We start from the raw sequence: 17246 nt of genomic DNA, 5'->3' as shown, positions 1-17246 counted from the left end.
TGTCCTTTTGAAGAATTCTGTTAATGCTAATTTATATGTCAAACAGAAGCCTTCAGATTGCTTTTCTGTTCCTCTTTAGTACTCAGATCTCAAAAAAAAAAAATCATTAGACTCCCCACGTTTATATTTTATGCATTTATGCATCTATTGGGTTTCAGGACCAATTTTTCAAAAGGGCCTTAAGAGTCCAGCCCCTCTGCATACAGAACTGCTTGTGCAGATGCAGGACAAAATGTCTGTATGCCAAGGATATCTCTGTTCCATCTGCATGTGTAGCAGGAGTCAGAGTCAGACATATAGCGATGAAAGAAGGATTTTCAAAACAAGATTTTTAAAAAGGTCTTCTAGCCGGATAAGGTGGTTCAATAGAAAGCGGGTACCTACCCATCCTGAAAAACTCCCCTAGACATCTGTGTCTGTATCTGTAGGCTTCAAAAAAAACTTTAAAAACCTATATTCTTCATTTATGCTTATTCAAGTCAGTCCTTTCACAGGTCAGAGAATGCACAGAAGTAGCTCAGGCACAAGGACAGGCTCACATTTTAGAAATGCAGCTCTTCACCTTTAAATCCTTTCAAAGCTACATATCAGAAGCACAACACAGATTCTTCAACAGAGTTCATATGCACACTCAAAACAGTATTTACATGTCCATTTGTGGTGATTATAGATCCAAATGATCAGAGAGATGCAATCAGAAGGTGAATATGCAGTACAAACACTGTAGAAGCTGCAGGTACCAATCGCTTCCAGGCACACAGTTCCCAGATCTGCATTTTCTGAAAATCTGAGCCATACATCCTGATACGACATGTTTCATACACTTATTCTAAAGGAGAAAGGACCACATTTCTCCTTTCAAAGGGTGCGATCAGATCTCCAGGGTTAAATTCACCTGCGTGCTTTTAGACGTCTCCAATGTGCAGGTCCATCTGAGATACCTGCACCTTCCTTAATAGTCAGAGAGAAATAGGCCTTTCTAGGAGGCATTCTTCTGACCTATTTTACATGAAGATGACATGAACTGCACCAAAAATGTGCCTATTTCTCCCCTTTGACCATAAATAAGACGACTAGGTGTTGAGCTGAAGCATGGATATCCACCCAGCTTTGCTCACATAAATTTCCATCCCAAATCTTAGTGTCAGATGCTTAAGAGTTCAAGAGCTGTTCCTACACTGAATGCTTCATATACTTTTATACCAGCTAAGGATGAGTCTTTTGCCACATTTCCTGTCCCCACCCACAAACTCCCTCTCAGTATCAGCTATGCTAAAAAAAACACCTAAAAGTTATCATCTCAGATTGGGAAGGTATAAAAAATGCAAGAGCCTATGATGACATACAATATAGACACACATCTTTTCTCTTTTTTTGGTTTTTCAAAGACAAATCAGTTTCAACTATCTTGCTTTGTCTTAGACCCAAATAATGTCTACATTATGTTATGCAAACATAAGCACTAAACACATGCAAAAACCCCTTTTTCTCTAGCCATAGAGTTTTTATAACATGAACAGCAAAGGTCCTCTCCTCTTATAACAGTACATTAACTGGCCATGCAACTAGCATCAGTCTTCCTATAGATTTCAGCTATAAATACTGGATGAATAACCCTGGGCTCTGAGATATTTTGAAAACTTGGACGCAGGCTGGTGAATTAAAGCAGGTTTTGCTTGTTTCATTTTGTTAATGTGTTTTATAAGTAATTCTTTTCATTGAAGAATATGATTTGATTGTTATATGCAGAGGTTAATTCTATTCTCCTACTTGTCTTTTCTGTTCCTTGCCATAAGAGGATAAATCACACCATATATAGGATGCTGAACAGGTGTTATAATAATTTGGTCTGTTAGTGCAGGATCAACTCTTAACACTTTAGATTTGCTGACCAACAACATAAGCATTATTTTTCTTAAAGAGGCATGAAACATCAATCACCCAGCCCTGACACCAGTTTATTAAGTTAAACGTACGGCTTTGAAATCCAAATGTTCTCTTAAACCAAAACAGAAATCTCCTTCTAGCTTTCAGGAGAATTCTGCTCAATAATCAAAACTAAGCATGGTACCAGGCAAGTGAAATAAATCTCTTGCACGATCACAGACTGCACAATTAAGCTGGCAAGGAATACCAAAGAAAGGCGGCTTTTAAGGCCAAGACATTTTATCAAGGGAGTTGTGAATGAACGGAACACACTGGAATTATTTCCTCGAGTAAAGTTACTCAGAGATGTAAGCGTTTACAGGACAAGGCTCTGAATCCATAAAATGATTTGGATACGCACAGAAGATAAGGACAGTCAAAGTATGTTCACTGTCTTTGGTGGGAATTTTACCACAGATGATTATGGTGCCTCTCTGTCTCCCATCTTCTTCACATCAAGGATGTGCTGCCAAGAGCTGAGAGGTTTATAAAAGAGTAAAGAGTTTAAGAAAATTTAAATTAATTGGACTGACCTGAAAAAGTAAAAAGCCATTAGCAATCCTGCTCCGAGCAAAGCGCCCACAACTATTCCTGTAACTGCTGATTCTCCTAGACCACCTGCTTGAAAAAGGGAAAAATAAACCATCAGGGTTCACATTGAGAACTATTTGCATTCACATTTTCGAAAATACACAGGACTAGGAAATGAATGACCAGCATCAGACAATAACGAAAGCCATTCAGAGTTCAGGACTCCGTGGGAATCTTTTCTTCAGTTCCAGTTCCTGCATGTTTATTTTTTGTCCCTGCTTTCCTTGAGGTTAAACAAGCCCCCAAGGTCAGTGCCAAACGAAGTCAGAATCGTAAAGATGTTATATGCAGAAATGTTGTTAAGAAACTGGTCTGGACAGCTTGATCTGAATCACACCACCTGGACTGTGATTGTAACAAGTCATGTAATAGGAATCAGCACTGAATATCACCTAAGAAACAATCTTATTTCACCTGGTTTAGCATCATAACCAACTATCAGCCAGGTTTACTAAAATGACTGTATGATTATTCAACAGCTCCACAGACTTTTTCTGAAACTATGCTGTTTCAAGTTAAAGCCACATGAGCTTTGCCCTGCCCCAAGTCTGAACAGGGGCAGAGCGGGGACACAGTGGCTAAAGGGGAACCCTAGCAGGGACTGTCATTCTGGGAAGCACAGGGAAGCTAAACAACAATGGCATTTTCAGGTGGGTGCAGCCTGCTCCCTTTCTCCATGCCTAAACCCAGGTTCGTGGAAAGGAACAGAGAAGAAATAAGGAAATTAAACAGCTCCCTCCTCTTTGTTTATCCTTGACCCTTTGAGGGGATTGTCTCTGTACACCAAGATGTGTGGAAGGAACAAGGTGCATAGCTACACTGTGTATCTGTGCTGAGCGTGGAGGGCATGGCCTAGAAGCAGTCTCTCCAGCATTTATATGCATAGGGTTTTGGAGGGATTGATGAATTAACAAGCTGTGAATACTTTTTCACTGCAGGGCTAGCAATTTGTTTCCTGCAAAGACCTAAGACCACACTTTGCCATTCAGGCACCCCCATCTTCCTACCCTTATCTCCTTGCAGTGCCCTGCTCAGTATGACATGGTCTGCAGACTCAGTATGCTGGAAAACAAGGACATTGCTCTGTGGAGAGTAGTCCCAACCTTCTGGATTCCCAGTGGTTAGCCTGTTCAACCTACTTTACTTCTTCTCACCTTACTGGACTCCTCACAGTGCCTCCTCTCAGCACTGAAAAATCATTCTGCACTGGGAGAGCAAACACTGCTCCTGTCAGACTGGGCTCCCCAAGTTCTAATTATCAACATGATTATTCTCTACTAAAAGGTTCAGCTACATCCTTCGTTTGCTTCTTTCTGACTAAAAGAGATTTTACCTTTTAGCCCCTGGAAGGTCCCAGAGCCTCCAGGACACTGGGCCAGTGCCTCATGCAGGCATCATGATTACTATCATATTTAAGTTCAGGAGAGTGATTCAGACCACGTACTATCCAGGGCTGTCAGACTCTGGCTTCCCGAATGGTCAGCAGAGAGACATAGTCACGATGTCTCAGTTGGACAACTGTGCTAAGCAATCTAATACAGCCCATTATGCTGCATCACCGCATGGATTCCTCTCTCGGACAGCCTGGATGCAAGCATTACATCGCTAAACTTACATGATTTACATGGTGTATTGTTTGTGTGCTCTGAAACACGGCTTTCATCTAATCTCAGCCTGCTGTGACTCCAAGGATATTTCACATTTGATCGAATTTCAAAACGTCCCTGCTTTCCATAGTAGTCCCCGATCACCTATGCAAAAAAAGAAAGGAACGAAAGGATTTTCCTGTTAACTATGGAAAGCAAACAAGAGAGGTGCATCACTCGAACTTTTGCGGCAGGATGTTGAATGACGGAGAATAGGGCTGAAGGGGTCTTTGGGAGGTCATGTAGTCCATGCCTTGCCCCAAGGCAGGATCAGCTGAACGAAAGCATTCCTGGCAGATGCTTATCTAACCTGCTCTTACAAGCCTCCAAAGATGGAGCCTTGACAGCTCCTGCAGGCAATTATTCTGGAGCTTAGCTATCTTTACTGTTAGTGGTTTTCCCTAACATGCAACCTAGATCTCCCTTGTTGTAATCATCCATCACTACTTATTCTATTGCCAGTGGACACAGAGGCTTTTCCTTTCTGAAACGTCTGTTTACATATTCATAGACTGCTATAATATCTCCCCTCAGGCTTCTCTTCTGTATAAACCTGCTTCACACAAGTGTTTTAGCCCTCTGCATATTCCTGCTGCTCTCCCTGGACTTTCTTAAATTGCTGCACCATGGGTTGAGTGCTCAGGACTGGCTGTACTGCAGTGGAGGTCTTCAGGACACCCAGCCAACTAAAGTTCTGATGTTCCTGACTGCACATTCCTGAATGGACTTTTCTTTTTTGGATGGACCTGGAGGTACTTGAGGTTCAGCTAAAACCTTCACATCTTCTGCAGAATTAGTACAGAGTCAGTTATTCTCTACCTTGTAATTCTGCAGTCGTTTATATTTATATAGAAAAGGCATTTTCGGTTTACCATTCTGGTAACGTGCTATTATTTCAGACCAATTCATCAAGATGCTTTAGAATTTACATCCTGTCCTCAAAGGTAAATCCAGGCTTTATTCAAGATAAGATACACTGGATCTACTACAAAGCTGCAGGACTAAATTGTGGCAACAGTAGTAGGTCAGTCATCTGAAAGTAGTTCCCAAAAATCTATGCACTCTAATAAAGGTAAAAGGCCATATATGATGCACAGACACTGAAGTAGTCAGCAGGGATGGCAGAAGCACATCAAAAGGCCTAAGTTTCCAATTATGGATAAGATATATCTATAAATACATTGGGTTTAGATATTAGAGTAACACTTCTTTTATTCAGGCTAATGATAACCAGTTCAAATCTTACACCTGAACTCCATTTTGAAGAGAAAGATTTAGAAGGCACGTAACGTTTGCCCTGGTTAGGTACACAAAGGTAGATTTCACATTAAATAAGGGAGCAGATTCTTCTCCCAGTATTGCAAGTTAAGACCTTAAAAGAAAGACTTTTTTATATTAGTTCAAAAATACAGGCAAATTCAGTAAACTAGAAAAAATACAGAAAAAAAGCCTTGGAGACCATTTGCAGGCAGCACACAATTCACTGAGAGACTGTTTCATTTATCGAACAGGAGTGGGAGAGGTGTCTTTATTACAGTGTAATTCTCCTCTACCAAGAGGACTTACTGAATATAAAAGGATGCAGGAAGACTTATCAAGAACAAATATGTAGCAGCAATCAAACTGATTCAGATGAGAAATAGGATACACATTTTTAAAGAGCAAGAGTGGTTAAACACTGGAACAAACACTGAGGGAACAAGTGAGACAGTCCCTGTTTTTCAGTGTCTTCAAATGAAAAATGAATGCCTCTGAGAGGGTGAGCTTTACTCACATGTAAACTACCAGGCTCCATACAAGGGTAAGAGACTGTGCCTGCCTGTGATGCAGCAGAGGTCACGCTAGGTAACCTGATGTTTTCTTCTAGCTTTAAACTCTATGAATGGATTTAGGAAAACAGCTCTGACCAAACACGGATTTGTCTGGCTCTGTTCCACTGAGAAACAAAAGTTTTCATGCTGACATGGAAGGAATCAGCAGAATGAATAAAACAAAGACATCAAAGAAACCATGTTATTAGTCAGAGTGAAGCATGAAGGCAAAAATGAATGTAGCGGAAACAAGTAATAAATAATTGCATATTGAATATGTTACTTGTAAGTATACTTATATGTATCATCATAAAGCAGAGAGAAATTAAGATGAGAAATATACTAAAGGGGAAGAGGAATGCAACATCAAAGAAATGAAAGATAGTCTGAATTGGAAGTGAATGAAAGCAAAGGAAGGAAGGCTAGAAGAATTAGACTAAATTGATAAACATGACAAAAAGCTAACACGCTGAGCAAAAAGAAGAGATACACTTCGTTCCTATCAAACTTATCCCAATCAATTTGTCCTACTAACTTTAAGTAATGATCATTACTCCTACCCCGGGAGTGTCTGTAAGTCACTGCTGGTGTTTTTCAGCCATTTTTACCCACCAAAATGCACTAGTGATCATAGACATTTAAAAAGACTTCCTGAGTTTGTATTTACTGCAGCTCTGACATGAACAATAATTTGAGAGTTTCCTTCATTAGATTCAAATCCACACACAAAAATGTCCAGCTTGCTGGCCTCTGACAAAATGGGGAAGGCTAGCAAAGCTCGGGTTGATGCTGACATTGCAACTAACAGTGCAATGGTAAGGTACCTATATGCTTCAGCTGGAGTTAGGGCAATGTATGTATTAATAAACTCAGCAATACCATTTTAATGTGTATATTTAATAAACAGATGCCCACTAACTAAACAGATGATATGATGTTACATCAAACTGGTTAACTCATCAGTGGTCAATTGAAATAGTGTTTGTTTCCTTACCTCTTGTGTGCCTGCCTCTGGGTCCGTCATTGCAATCACAGAGAAATCCCCATATCTGTCTCCATTGGCATCAATGGACACCTGCCCTGCAATGCCTAAAGAATGGCATGTGAGGAATTAGAAAATTAATTAGTTAAAATACTGAGCCTTTCCAAGGAAAACAAGAAAACAGTGGACAGGTTTTACAGACTGATATGACAGGAAATCTCATCAGTCTCCCAGCATTTTTGTTGACATTCCAAAAGAAATTGTAATTTCAGCTCGGTGTCTGCATTCCTGAATTCTTAACATTTCTCCTTTTTAAATATCAAATGTGTGAGACTAGGGAATATGTGAGAAAAATCTTATCCAGAGAGCCAGTGGGCCAGAATAAAACAAAAATACTTTTAACGCAAATTATCTACAGAGAGCTCAGCCCCAAAATAGCTAAAGATGTCTCAGTAAAGACAGTCCAGTTCATGCGCTGCAGAGACCTCCAGGGCACAGCCAGAAGCCCCACAGCCTGATGGAGCTTGGGGCACCCATGCAGCTAATCCAGCGTTGTATCCTATCTGATAGGATATTGGAGGGGGGTGGGAAGGGAGAAAAGAGGAACCACATACTGTACATTAAATGTACATTAAATCCTGCATTCATTTACATATGATTAACTGCATAATATGGTGCTGTTCATTTTATATTTTTGACCCCAGTGCACTTCCTTCCTTTACACGTTTGAGGGTAGAATCTGACATTCCCTTAGGCCAGCTGCCAGTCTTGTTTCACATACTTTAACAAAATTTAGACTTCTAAAGACCACTCTAACTGACAGGTCATGGCTTCATCTTAGCAGCCCTTCATACAATGAAGTCACATTAAAAATTCTATACATGAAATCATGTCTGATTCCTGATGATTTCAGAATTTGTTTTTAATAATGAGGAATAAATTAAACATCTGGTATGTATTGTGCATGTCTTAGACACCATCTGTATCTGTAACTACTACTAATATTCTAGGAAACTTTGGGAAAACTTATAATCATAGCATAATTCAAGCAGGAAGGGACATCAAGCAGGAGGTCTCTAGTCCAACCTCCTGCTCAAAGAGGGTCAGCTAGGAGGTCAGAATAGGCTGCTCAGGGATTTATATGGTCTTGGAAACCTCAAAGCTGGGGGACTGTACAACCTCTGTTTCAATGCTTAACTGTCCTCATGCTGAGAGGCTGCTGAAATGTGATCTTCCACTGCCTGACACCAAATGTAGCAATTTACACCTGTGCAAAGCCAGTGCAAGTCAAACAAGCATCACTTTATATCCATGTTACACAGGTTACGTGATTATGCCAGGCACAAAGCAGTAGAGAATCAGGCTGCCAGTGACTGTAAATCAGAAAAGAGAAGTCAGCTATTCAGCCAGAGTGCAAATTCCCCTCAACATACCTAATAACAATAAACCTGCAACAGATTAACACACCTACATTTATCTGTTCTCTGTTCCCACTTTAACATAGTGATATCAGGAATGTTTAGGCCTATTGTGATTTTCAGCATATGTACTGTTAATCAAAAGATTTACTGTCAAACATCTAGTTTTAAGTATAACAGTACAGTAAATTTGCAAATTTGATTATTGCAGGAGGACAGAATGGGCATAACCAGTTGGCTACAAAAGCACTGAAAGAGACCGCTATAAAGAGCTGCAATGTCCTTGCCTACATGGCAATCAGGTTGCTGGATTTGGCAGGAGGCTTTATAGGGAACAGACACTTTCCTGGCCTAAGCAAGCCAAAACTGAATTATTGGAGTAGGTACTAGAACTTGCTAAAATTCAGATTTCCTATGGGATTTTTTTTAATGGGAAACACTAATTTTTTGACTTGCAATATAAATCAAAACAAAGAGTTGAAATTTCAATATTTCCTAAAACATTCCTCCTGAAGAAGCATATTTAGGAAATTTTACGACACCTCAAAGTAGTACTACATTTGGATGAATCTAGAAGAATTTTATCTGGACTATCTTTTTGTTAGATTACGTTAGATATTTACATACCAAAAATGTTGCCACTGTTTCAGAGGAAACCTTAATGGAACAAGAATACTGCCCACAAAATATTGACTTCAGTCATATCAAGGTGTCTCTAATAACCCAGAAATATTGGTATTCCCCATATTTGGTAAACCCAAGAAATATTTTGATCACTTCAGCCTTCTTTTCTGAAGTACATGTTGTTGTCTGTGCACTTGTGGCTGGCAGTTGGGACTGTCTGTGAATGCTGCGTGAAATGGCATCCACATCCAGTCGGGTTTCTGATGGGTCACCTACTCAGAGCCAGCTGTAAGACGAGGTGCACAGGCAATTAGAGATCTATATGTCAGCAATTACAAATTAATGACAGCAATTATATTTCTGATGATCGAGGCCTGCAAAAATTTAAGTGAATTATAAAGCCTCAGCCCTGCAACAGACCTGGTAACTGCATGGATGGACTGTATGCTGTGATGCTGTATTTATTTTAGAAAGGTGCTTACAAACAGGATAAAGGGATGTGATTTTCCTAAAAGGACTGGATTGTAAGAAGCCAGGTTGAAGGCTTCTTTTTAAATCAGGCCTATCCTTGTAAAATTAAGTTCAGCAAAGTACTGCCACAGGGAGGAGATGGCATATAACTTATATGGCATTTTGACCTTGCAAGCTGTGCCCTCACAGCTCAACTTGGCAGTTATGTTTTCAGAATAGCTGTGACAGGTCACCCAGCAACAACAAACTGGTTTTCACAAGTGGGGAAAGAGAACATTCGTTTCCTCCTGGCTGGTTTTACAAATAAGGTGTGAGAACCTATTGTGTAACCTGTGGTCTCCTCTGCATGGAGCACATGGCACTAGAGAAGTCTTGCATGGGCACATCATCTGGTGGCTTTCTGGAGCAGAATATTAGGCAAGAAAACACAGACAGGCTGTGCTGGAGCATCTGTTCATTCATAGGATGGCCAAACAGTGAGGCAACTCTTTAAACAGCAGGTTACCTCTGTTAAAGGAGTATGTTTTGGGAAGCCATGGATGAGACGGGAGATAACAAGGCATTCAGCACTGAGCACAGTCTGCAGTTGGTGCAGGTGTCCTTATGGGATGACTGCAGCCAACATCATTTAAAGCAAACCCAGGGTTGTCTAAAGCCACACTGTGGGCTGTTTTGCCTCCTGTTCAGCCATAATTTGAGAACGTAAGAGGTTTTCAGCCACTGTCCTTCTTGCTTTCCTCCACTATGTCCAGTGTGTGCTCTTAGAGCAGAGAATCTGGCCACTGAGTTTTCCTTAGATGTTTAAATTAATAATTGGCTTCTTATCAAGGGAAAATGTTTCTTTCTCTTAGGCATTTCCATTGGAAATCTCATCAGTTGTACTCCAAAAGACTGGAATATTATAAGAGATGATAGATGAATCCAACAATATCAGAACTCTGTTTCTTTATTAATAACCCTGCCTGGCAAAAGCACTCACATAGCTTTACATCAGTAAGGTGGCAAACACGTGCCAGTTGCACTGCGGAATCACAGCCTTCAGGATTAGGCACAGAAAGTCACAGTACTATTCAGCTGCTGCCTCTGAGATAACATGCAAAAGTCATGAAAGAGGCTGGGAGGAAATCCTTCCAGGGCCCAAAAGAGCCTGTCAAGAAACAAAAAAAATTGGCACCTGCTTGCTTCGATCCATTCCCAGCCTTTTAAGATAAAAAAGTCAAATGGAAAGAATGAGGCAATCTGAGAGCTAATAGATGCACTTGAGTAACGTGAGCAGCTGTAATCTTTTCAAAAACAAAGGAGCCTGAGAAAATTATTGGTATTTCTTTACAACATCAGTGAGGGTCATTAAATTGTTAGTTCTTTGAACTGAATAACACCTCAAGGGATGGTGCAAAAAAAGTTTAGACTGGTATGTGAGGCAGCCTTAAAAATGTACATGGTTTCATATGGATATCTGCTTCTCATTTAAGAGTTGGATAGGCACTGGTCCTTATTCTGCACACACTAAAGACCTGCATTTTTTTTGACTCTGAAAACTGGAATTCCATATTACGTCTTACCTTCATATGTTCTGTTCCGTGTTTGCTGAACAATTTTTTCCCCATCTTTCTTACTGAAACCATACTTCAGGACTTCCTGTAAAGCTAGAGCATAAAGAAGAATAGCATCATGGAATCCTTCCACAAACATGTTCACCTAAAAAGAAAAAAAAAAAGCAATGGCAATTGACACATGAAAAACATCTGTCTTCCCTACGGAATTGCTTAACTGGAGAAAATCTCCAGATTAATCAAAATAACCAATTTGGAGGGTTATTTTCTCAACTGCTGAAACACAAAGGAATGTGTTTCAAAAAAAAAAAAAGCAAGAGGAAAAGGGTAACTTTTGACCCACTTTTAAAAACAGTTAACTACTATCTGCTATTCTGAACGCTCAAATTGCACTTTAATGTTGTGTCTGAATAGTTCTGCAGATAGGGGAGAAATTTGCTGATCACAGTTTCCATGCCAAACTGCACAAATTCTGCTGCTGATCATGTGAGGTTCCGTAAGGTGCTGAGCACCCTCATCCCGCAGCACCGAGAACGTCCTCCCCCCTCTGCACAAAGGACTTAGCATCTGTCAGGATTGGGAAGTATGCTTTGCCATGATTTTTTTGGAGAGCACAAGTTTTACTGACTGGTGGATTTGCTTGTTTAATGATTACCACTTCCATTTCTGGCCCTTGCTCAGCTGAGCATCTCTCCACCAGTGAATGAGCAATGGAGGAAGCTGCTTACCCTGTACAGTAATGCATTCTCTGGGACTGCCAGGAGAACAGTTTCCTATCTTTAATAGTTTTTTTCAGTAAATGACATGAACTACACAAAATGTCGCTTTCTAACACTAATATAAGGAGACTGCTGCAAATTGGTGATGTCCTCCACGAGTCAATACAGCCAGCCTGCAGCTTTTGTCCTGCAACACTCTGAGTATCAGAAATAGTTAAAAGCAGAGCACTGCACAAACGTTACGGATTTGTTCACCCGAGCCATGTGCACCTCAGTGATGAAGCAAGGAACGTTAGGTGCTGAGTTCAGATCTGGGCCCATCACCAAGGAGCAGACATGCAAGTGCCTTGAACAGCACAGGTATTCCTCTCCTCTAAGCAGCAACTCACATCTCCGTCCTGTTTGATGCACATCCCAGCTTGATGTGCAATAATTCAGAATTAATTATCTTTTCAGCTGAAAGAAGGATGTTCCCATTCACTCACAGTTTAGTTACACTGGAAAAGTGCCTGATGTGCTGGAAATAGCAAAGGTGTAAGCAAAGGTTGTAGCACATTATGGGGCCTTTTATTGCCATTTCCAGTGAACAACACCCTTCTATAAATATTCTCCTGGTTAGAAACAATATTTAGCTTATCTTCAATTTCAGTATATCTAAACAACTAAAAAATGTTGGTAAATAAAGCACTGCTTGAACTCCCACAGTTTTAGCTGGACATTAAAAGAGCAAAAAGATGTAGCCAGTTAAGTAAATAACTGCTCCATAGATAAAAAGTATTACATAGTTGATTGGCCGAGCTGAACTAACCAAGCTCCCGGTTATGTAATTACATACAAGACATTCTTTCACTCTTAAACTGGTTGCCAACAGTAAGGAGAATTAAACCCACTCACTGATAATATGAAAGTTTACATTTCTCTGGCATTTAAAATTGGACTTTTAGATAACTTTGACCTATGTTTCATTAAGAAAGTTCACCAAAATTTAGGGAAAAAGAAGCCAGTGTAACAGAAGGCGCAGAACAGCTCAGTTCAGTAAGACAGCCAAAGACTAAAATGCAGCTGAAGTTATTTTGACCTAAAGAGAAAGCACAAAAGAGAAGGTGAAAGTCAACCTTTTGGTAGAACAGTAAGAGCTGATGGAGAAAGTGCACACTAGGACAGGCTTTGCCAGTGGGGGATTTAATTTTTCAAGACAAAAACCAAACAAACAGACAAAAAAGCAACTCACAAAGCTGGGCCACCGCTTTACGTGCCAGCCTTAGAATCCAAGTGACCTGTGGATGATCAAACACAGGCTTTCATGATGTGACACTCATTCTCTCAGGAGGAGAAGGAATGAGTCTCTCTGATTGCCTGCTGACTGATTTACAGCTTGTGGTTGGCATGAGTTTCAAGGAAAGCTATTTGTCGCTTCCTTTGTCCATGGCAAAGACCTCTCAGTGTAACACAGCAACCATCAAAATCTGTTTTGTCAGCTAACTTGCTCAATCTGAAATCTACCCATGCAACCAGCCTGAAAACCCTCCTGTAGACGCTACAGAAGACTTGCCAGATGAGCCTTGGCAAAACTCGCCTGGCAGTCTGGGAGGGTATTGCTGCAGCCTCCTGCCTTGCCCCTTGGCCAGGAGTCCTGACATTGCATAGGCAAATCATCAGAAAATCATCCGTGCCACCTCGCAGTTCCTCTAGTACAAAATCCAGCATTTTCCCTTACATTCTCAAGGAAGGTGAAACTACTGGCAATTTATGCTATTTCAAGTCTTTTAGAAAAAGAGTAGTATTTACTAACTGCAGCTGGAAAGCACTCCCCGGCCAAGCAAATGTTGGGCACACTGGCTACTCTTCAGATTTCTCCAGCACCAGTTTTTGAAGAGGGATACAGGATACCATGAAGGGCATAAAGTTTTCCTGCCTATCATCTTGCTGGGTCATTCAGAAGTTGCATGGTCCTGCACTGAGGATGGGATGCATGACATGTAATCAGAGCTCAGGACTGCTCTAAGCTGGAAAGGAGAGAACATCTGAGACAGGAGGAATATTCAAGTATGAAATAGCTATTTAACAACCTGAGATAATTTTGAAGGGGTTGTTGTTTCTATTTCTGTGTTTCATTTTCTACTTGCCTAGAGTTTATTCAGGTTCATTTTGCAGACCTGTTGCTGTGACTAAGATCATCTACAACAAACCTGCTGAATAAAAAGAGTCCAAAATTTGTGCCAGATGGTGAATCCGATACCACTCCTGACTTACTAGAATGGTGTCCCAGGACTTCCCTTTTGGACAAGATTAGCTCTGAGTATTACTGTACCTCATGTATCTCATGGGTAAGAAGACTTTTCTTTATTTTTCTCCTCCCCCCTCCTTTCTTTTTTTTTAAACATAGCTTCCGTTCTACAATCAATTCAAAAATAATTTTTTGTCAATTTTCAGCCTACATATACTTGAGAAGTTTCATATAATTTCTGTCTAGCATTATTTAGGTATCTAAGCATTAAATCTGTGTGTGCGCGCATGTGTGCATGTGCATGTAGAAAATTAAAAAAAAATAGCCAGTATTTTCAAAAGAAACAAGACTTAGTGTGCTGTATGAAATAACTTAAAGAGAGGCCTGAATTGCAGACAGTGACATCACTCTATCAGGACACCAAAGCTTCTCAAGATGCATATCCCAAAACTGAAGTACCCAAATGATTGATATCTTTAGAAAATCTTGACAACCTATCAAAAATGACCAGATTGACACCAAACTTTTCTCCGCAATTTTTACATTTTTTTGGTCTGTGTTTATTCAGGTTTTAGAATATCTGTCAGTAAAAGCAGATCACACTTGTAAAAAACAATATATTCTTCCCTTGCTGCAAGAAATATACTATTGTGGGAATGAAAGGTTTAAAGGGCTAGAAGAAGTGGACTTTCCATGAATGTGTCAAGTGGGGACAAGAATAATTGTGAAGATGTCTTTATAGGTTGCTCGAAGGTCTGCATGGTAGCTAATAATGTGTGGTTCAACCTTAGATAGCCCTCAGGAAGACACTACACAGCTTAAGATTTTAAAGATCCCCTAATCTTGTAGGCAATTACTAATTCTTTTAGTTGAGCTCGAATAAAAGCAGACATTTTTGATGACAGTATTTTCCAATTCGTTTTATGCTGATTTTTAAACTACAAGTGAGAGGTTAACTCCAAATGCTGTGAATACTATCGACAAGTCAGGTCTATTAAAGTCTTGCTGACTCCGCAGCACAGCCACCCCACCAAAATGTGTCATGAGCAATATGAGTAGCAGCAGAGAAGCTGCCACTTTGCTGAACCTCTTTGGAGGCTGCAGCACAAATATGTGAAACTCCCCGTCCTGCAATACCTTCCACATCACACTCACGTCCCACTCAAGCTACAGTATAATTAAAAGCAGATAAGCTAACTGCATAGCTGGAAAACTGAATGAGATAAACATACATTTGTTCTTTTTATTTTCCTACCTTTCTACTCTAATTAACCACCATCCATTAGAGAAAAACCCTCTCCATGGAAATCACATGAATAAATCTTACACGGTTCAAAGTTATAGTTCCCCAAGCAGCTATAGTGTGACCACACCATTCATATATATCAAGGTGTTAACAGCATACACAGCAATGCAAAATACTACCGACATGGAAGACAGCCAAGCTACAGCTACACAGGACGCATAATTTTCCGTATCCTGCCCACTGACTGTTAAGTAACGTTACTCTCTTCCATCTGGAGCTGCCCAGCTCTGAATCACAGCAATTACAGCAATCCATACCACCTCAGTGCTAGGCAGGGGGATCTGTACTTTTTTTTCCTCCTACAAAGTCAGACAGCTAATATCCCCCAAACTGGCTGTCTGAACATACGTCCCAGGACATCCACAGTGACTTTCAGGTTCTGTCAAACTATAGCCCCAGCCAAATCCCTGAGGACTCTGGGGGATCGCATGGCGTCTATCCCAATGTTTTGCAGGTGTCTTACCAAGTTACGTACCTGACAATGATACCACAGCTTGAGGTAATGCTCAGGTGAGCTAATGCTCAGTATCTTTTGGATTAGTCCACAGGGATGAAACTTTAAAAGCAATCAGATCTGGAAGTTTGATGCTACAATCACATAAAACTTCAGAACTATGAATGCTGTAAGCGAACTCTTGTGAATTTTAACAATGCTGTACCATGCTATGTAAGTATGGCATGACTCAGCCAAAATAACAGCAACATAGTTCAAATATAGCAGCTGTATTTCAGTTATACATATATCACATTTCAAACTAGTCTCCTGCCAAGTTGGTTCATCCACTTTGTTTGACCATGGATTTCTGTGGCATGGCAACACATCTTACATTTTAGCGTGACGTTTTTTCTACTACCTTGTTCTGTTTTAACATATCTCAATGGAATAGTCTTTCTGTAAGCAGCTGTAATTTAATTCTCAGGTCTCTCTTCTCAATCCTTCTTCAACAAGCCAATTATTGTCCTTGCTTTATGAGCTTCTGCAAGAAACTCATGGAATAGCTTTTTTCATCCATTTCTGGACACACATCTTCGGTTGTTTACTGCTGAATGACACTACCTGGCAATATACTCCTCATTTTATCTTTGATGCCATTCGCTGACGTCACACGTTCCCATTCAGCACACTGCTACCACTGCTGTCATTGAGCCAAGCGCTCCTTCTGCTCCTGGGACATTCACAGGCCCTCAGCAGCTCCTTCATCAGTTGCTCTGCTCATGCTTTGAGCTGCCCCAACTCAGAACAAAAGTGCTTGTGATCTCCATACAGTAGACAACTGGCAGATATAAACTGATTTGGTTTTAATGATTTTATTTTTAAAAAAGATAAAATACAGTTGTTGGAAAATAATTTTCCATTAAATTTTTGGTTTGCATAAACTTAACAAGAAACTCTGGATGGAAGTGAGATGCAGTGACTTGGAAGCTGAGGGAAGAGTGCTCTTACATCTGAGGATTACCTGCAAGTATGTGAAGCACATTTCAAAGCAGTAATGCCATGTCCTGTTTCATCTTTGGAGTAACGTGTTAGTCCTACCACCTCTAACACTCTCATAGATTGTCCTGCCTGCCTGCCTCATTAACTCACCGTCCAGCTCCTCACATCCTTGCATGATTTCTTAATGCCGCTATGCAGCAGACACTCGCAGAGTTCCTAATCTGATCTACAGCTAACAGTCAGCTCTATGTATCTGGATTGGGATTTCAAGGACTCCCAAGTGTAACAAAGGCAAAGCCATAGGATTCACCCATCCAGCTCTCATAAACAGCTGTCATGTCTTGCAGGATGGTGCCCACTGACATGGACACACCACCAGGGGCCTGACCTGCTCCCACCGCAATCATATCACTGAAACCAGCCCGGCACTAGAAAGCAGAATAAAGCTACAAAACAGTTAATCAGAGCTGTATGTTTAAATTCCAACATGTTAAAAACACAGCCTGTTCTCCTGGGCAAACAGACTGCTTCTCTAAT

The 17246-nt window shown here is 40.5% G+C and overlaps 1 protein-coding gene across 1 annotated transcript in view; it reads right to left on the bottom strand.

The window, feature by feature from the left end:
- Positions 1 to 17246, bottom strand: part of NPR3 (natriuretic peptide receptor 3) — a 41290-nt gene that overhangs the window by 695 nt on the left and 23349 nt on the right. The window contains exons 4-7 of the mRNA XM_067315307.1: positions 11032 to 11167; positions 6969 to 7063; positions 4133 to 4268; positions 2460 to 2547 (exon numbers count right to left, since the gene is read on the bottom strand). Coding sequence (XP_067171408.1) covers positions 2460 to 2547; positions 4133 to 4268; positions 6969 to 7063; positions 11032 to 11167 — 455 coding nt within the window. The remainder of the gene's footprint in view (positions 1 to 2459; positions 2548 to 4132; positions 4269 to 6968; positions 7064 to 11031; positions 11168 to 17246) is intronic.

This window comes from Apteryx mantelli, chromosome Z (assembly GCF_036417845.1).
Source record: "Apteryx mantelli isolate bAptMan1 chromosome Z, bAptMan1.hap1, whole genome shotgun sequence".
NCBI classification, from domain to species: domain Eukaryota; kingdom Metazoa; phylum Chordata; class Aves; order Apterygiformes; family Apterygidae; genus Apteryx; species Apteryx mantelli.
This window is presented reverse-complemented; position numbering and strand designations above follow the sequence as displayed.